The sequence below is a fragment of the Centroberyx affinis genome, unplaced genomic scaffold (assembly GCF_046629955.1).
Source record: "Centroberyx affinis isolate AG114_WGS23_722 - 3 ecotype Tasmania unplaced genomic scaffold, CSIRO-AGI_Caff_v1 ptg000430l_1, whole genome shotgun sequence".
Lineage (NCBI taxonomy): Eukaryota > Metazoa > Chordata > Actinopteri > Beryciformes > Berycidae > Centroberyx > Centroberyx affinis.
The window spans coordinates 52501-57500 of NW_027279094.1; the positions used below are offsets into that span (position 1 = coordinate 52501).

Here is a 5000-nt window from a genome sequence, read left to right on the forward strand (position 1 = left end):
ATTGGATGGGAGGGGCGGAGTTTTTATGTGTGATGTCACCATTAAAGATACTGGAAAGGAGTTGAGTCCAGGCGAAGCAGCGGGGGAGCAGCTGGAGAACGGGTCCGTGTTCTCCGGTGTTCTGACGCAGTGTGGAACGTGACAGTCGGGTTCTCTGTGAGAACACACTGTGTCCTCACAGAGCGGATTCCTGTGGAGATGTGAGAAGTTTCCCTGTCCTCCTTCAGGTCCTCAGGCCGGTCTGATAAAGGAGGAGTTCATGCAGGACTGTCTGCCCCCCCACCCCGAGCGCTACAGCCAGGCCCCGCCCATCAGCCTGTATCCCAGCATGCCCCTCTCCCCGCCAGGTGAGCCTGCTGCTGCTGATGATAATAATAATAATAATAATAATAATAATAATTATAATTATAATTATAATTATAATTATAATTATAATAATAGTGCATACATATTGTGATTGTATCTGCTTCTGGTGCTGCACAGATGTGTACCAACTTATTACCGTATTTCCTCTAATATTGGCCCGGGCCTTTATTTCCCTCAGCTCAGAGGGTTCCAGGCCTTTATTGGAAGCAGGCTTATATTAGAGACAGGCCTTTATTTCTAATTCCCTCTGTTTGATAAGTATATTTGCTCATATTTTAGTACGAAGCCTCCTTGTTTTCTGATCTGCTTCTGTTGGGGTTCGTTAGGTAGCCGTTTCTTTGTTACTGCGACGCTTTACCGATAATTACGGTAATCGACGACTGCCGCCGGCCGAGCCGTCTCGTGGCATACTGCCATCTGGTGGCACTTGTACGTTACTTTTATGTAAATTTTAGGCTGCCTTTTAAACATCTGGCCAGGGACAGCAGATGAAAACCAGCCTTTCTGGCTAACTCTGGCTGATTGATGTGCATTGTCCCTGAAAAAATAAACCAATTAAATAAATAAATAAATAAATACTACAAACTGCAGTTACATTATATAACAGGCACCAGGAGTTTACCGGTATTCACCGTTGTTTTTTCCTTTGTTTTTTTCCCCGGTCTGTATTTGGGGCCGGCCTTTATTTGTTCGTGTCGACCATGGACCCGGACGTTATCGGAGACCCGGCTTTTAATTGACTACCGTCCACTATTAGAGGAAATACGGTATTTAGAATTTAAAAAAAGTTGATCATGAAAAAAAGAATACTATTTGTAGCTCTTCTGCCTCCTGGTGGCCGCCTGCTGTCCCTGCACCTGCTGGAAGGTGCTGCAGCACGCTGAATCATTTAGTTCATTTAGTTTATTTAGTCAGTCAGCTGACCTGCTGGTGTCTCTCCTCCAGTCAGCAGTTCCATGATGGTGGGGGAGGGGCTCCATAGCCAGGGGGGCCCCGCCTCCCCGCCCCACCCGGCCAACCCCCCGACCCCCACCCGCACCCCCGCCCCCCGGCCCCCCCACACCCCCACCCCGCCGCACCGGCAGAGCCCCGACCGCAGCGGCCTCGCCACGCCCGGACAGACCGCCGCCTTCCACTGTGAGACTTCAGTAACTGTAGTAGTAGAAGTAAAAGTAGTACTAGTAGTAGTAGCAATAGAAGTAGAAGTAGTAGTTGTACTAGAAGTAGAAGCACTAGCAGTAGTAGTAGTAGTAGTAGTACAAGTTGTAGTGTGTCAGCAAGGTAACCAGGTCAGCTTCACCTGTTGAATTATTAAAACTATAACATTCTTAAACAAAAAAATTATGATTATATTTATTTATTATACTATTTAATTATCTTTACCTGTTATTAAATGTCATATTTTTAACAGTACATGCTGTGTTGTACTGTGTGTGTGTGTGTGTGTGTGTGTGTGTGTGTGTGTGTGTGTGTGTGCCCCTCAGCCTCCTTCAGCCCTGCAGGACCGCAGCTGAATGGGCGGAGCCACCAGCAGCCTCCGTTACATCATCATCCTGCGCCCAACGCTCACTTCTGTACGACAACCAGACCGTCTGAAACACACACACACGAACACACACACACACACACACACACACACACACACACACACACACACACACGAACCCACGCTACTATCAGCACTTTAACTTTCCATATATTGCGATGCTATGCAGTATATTGTAGTATTCCCCAGTGTACTGTACTATTGTTATGTGGAGTATATCGTACTATCTTTTTGTATTGTGGAGTATATTGTACTACACTGTGGTACTACGCAGTACATGTTACTGCAGTACTGAGCAGTGTTTGTGTCTGCAGGGTCGCAGCATCACAGCACTGCTCCCTTTCCACAGCCTGTCTCCAACCACCCAGGTACACACACACACACACACACACACACACACACACACACACACACTCTCTCTTGTTCGTCCATCATAGTTGATGATGACCATGGCACGTCTCATTTTGTTGGGTTTTGGTGAGTGTGCAGATGGCTGAACAAACCAATCTGAGCCGGAGTCCTCTGTGGCAGACTGGACAGGTCAGGGAGGATGTAGAGATCTGAGGTGCAGCCACAAGACCTTCCTTGGCAGATTTGCGCTGCTGCCTCTTCAACATAGCACAGGAGCTTCTCCTGTTCTCACAGAGGCCCGCACCTTCCTGGACTTTTCTTCTCCAGGCAGGTCGGTCCTGAGCTACGGGTTCCCAGCTTTTCAGGTCAAATCCAAAGCTCTTCAAGGAGGCTTTCGGGGTATCCTTGTAGCACTTTTTGGGGCCACCTCGAGCTCGCTTGCCATTTTTCAGCTCGCCAAAGAAGACTTGTTTTGGCAGTCTCGTGCAGGGCATTCTGGTCACATGGCCAGTCCATCTGAGCTGTGCAAGCAGGGTGGGAATGCTGGGAATGTTGGCCTTGCTGAGGACTTCAGTTTCAGGGATTCTGTCCTGCCACTTGATCTTCAGCAGTTTCCTCAGACAGCTCAGGTGGAGATGGTTCAATTTCCTGGCATGACGTTGTCAGACTGTCCAGGCTTCACACCCATACAGAAGAGTTGGTAATACGACAGCTTGGTAGATCTTTTCTGAAACCACACTGACTCTCAGGCAGCAGACCCTGGTCTAGGTGGACAATTAGATGGTTCAAAAGGATTCTTGCCAAGATTTTGCCAGCAATTGATAGTAGGGAGATGCCTCTGTGGTTGTCGCAGGCCTGCCGATTGCCTTTCCTCTTGTAGAGATGGATTATAGCGGTATCCTTAAACTCCTGTGGAATGGCTTCTAATTTCCACAGAGACTAGAAGAGGTCGGTCAGTTTCTCAACTAAGCGAGGCCTTCCAGCCTTGTAGATTTCCGCTGGAATGGCATCGGACCCTGGAGCTTTGCCTGATGAGAGGAGGCTTATGGCTTTCCTTGTTTCCTCAGTGGAAGGTAGAACAGCAAGGGACTGGTTTATTTCAACTTGAGGCAGTCTCGCAATTGGCTCCTCATTTATGCATGATGGCTGGTTGAGGACTGGAGTGTTGTTCCATCTGCATTCAAGAGAGGTGAAGTTCCTGAGTATTGTGGACCACAGACCTGCTTAAGTGCATCATAGAAGCACTTGGTGTTATTACTGTCAGCGTAGGACTGAATCTCCTCAGCTTTTGCGCACAGCCAGGTGTCTTGCATGACTCTGAGGCTCTGTTGGACAACCCTACGAATGTTGAGGAAGGCAGTTTTCTTTAAGCTTGAGATGCTGTCATTCAGGTACACTTTATGCAGGCAATGTTCTTCATCAAGGAGTGCTTAGATTTCTGCGTCGTTCCCATCAAACCAATCTTGATGTATACGTATGGGAACACCAGGTGATTCAAGGCCTGTAGAATGCAGCACGGTCTTGAGGCCAGTCCAATCTGCCTCAGCGTCTGTATGCTCAAAGCTTAGAGACTCCAGGCGATGGTCTAGAGCCTCAGCAAAGGCCAGTCTGGTGTGTTCCTGTTGTAGGCGAGTGATGTTAAGACGCTTGACACGTCTTTTTCCTTGGGGGCGTCTGGGAGGCTTGATCCGGAGGTTAAGTTTGGAAATGATGAGACGATGGTCAGTCCAACATTCAGCACCACACATAGCCTCGGTCACTCTGACATCGTGCCGGTCGCTCCTCCTCACGATGACGTAGTCGATCAAGTGCCAGTGGTGTGAACGTGGATGCATCCATGAAGTTCTCTTGAGCTTTGGTAGTTGAAATATCGTGTTGGTGATGAGCGGGTCGAACTCAGAGCATGTTTTCAGCAGCAGAAGGCCGTTGCTGTTACATTTTCCAGTGCCATGTGCACCTATGACTCCATTCCATGATTGATGGTCATTTCCAACTCTGGCATTGAAGTCACCAAGTATCAGGAGTTTGTCAGAGCTGGTTGTGGCAGCAATGATGACTTCCAGGTCATCATAAAACTTGGTTTTGATCTCGTCAGAGTTGGTCATGGTAGGGGCATAGGCACTAATGATGGTGGCCTCCTTTTTACCCAATAGGTGGAGCTTTAGGGTCATTAAGCGGTGGTTTATACCCTTGGGTAGACTTGCCAGTTGGTTGACCAGGTGGTTTTTTACTGCAAAACCAACACCCGCATCACGTCTCTCCTCCTGCCCTCGTCCGCTCCAGAAGAACGTGTAACCTGCACCCACTTCAGTCACCTGTCCAGTATTGGCCAGCCGGGTCTCAACAATGTCCACATTGTATCTGGCTAGCTCTCTGCCCACGAGGGCGGTGCGTCTCTCAGGTGTTTTTGATCCCGATGTGTCCATCAAAGTGCACACATTCCAGGCACCAACAGGGAGTGGTATCACTTTGGTCTTTTTCATTTTATTTTTTGTTTTTCGACCGCAGGTATGGGATCCCGCCAGCTGCGGTAGGCTGGCCAGGATGTTTTGAAGCAGACAATGTTTAGGGTACCTTTTCTAACCCTCTCCTCACTATGGAGGTGAGCAGCGTGCCGCTCAGTTGCTCAGGGTGCTGCCGGACTTCACTGCTGCTTCGGTCCAGTGAGGGAACGACCGATACCCTGAGCCGCCTGCGTTTAGGTTTGCGGCTACAGACTCCAGCATATCCGCCTGCT

At 48.8% G+C, this 5000-nt stretch overlaps 1 protein-coding gene across 1 annotated transcript in view; it reads left to right on the forward strand.

Moving 5' to 3' along the window:
- The window catches only part of LOC139642070 (mothers against decapentaplegic homolog 4-like), a gene marked incomplete at its 3' end in the record, with an annotated part of 16699 nt that overhangs the window by 10016 nt on the left and 1683 nt on the right, over positions 1 to 5000 (forward strand). The window contains exons 5-8 of the mRNA XM_071516776.1: positions 228 to 347; positions 1312 to 1503; positions 1851 to 1940; positions 2227 to 2280. Of these exons, the coding sequence (XP_071372877.1) occupies positions 228 to 347; positions 1312 to 1503; positions 1851 to 1940; positions 2227 to 2280 (456 nt within the window). The remainder of the gene's footprint in view (positions 1 to 227; positions 348 to 1311; positions 1504 to 1850; positions 1941 to 2226; positions 2281 to 5000) is intronic.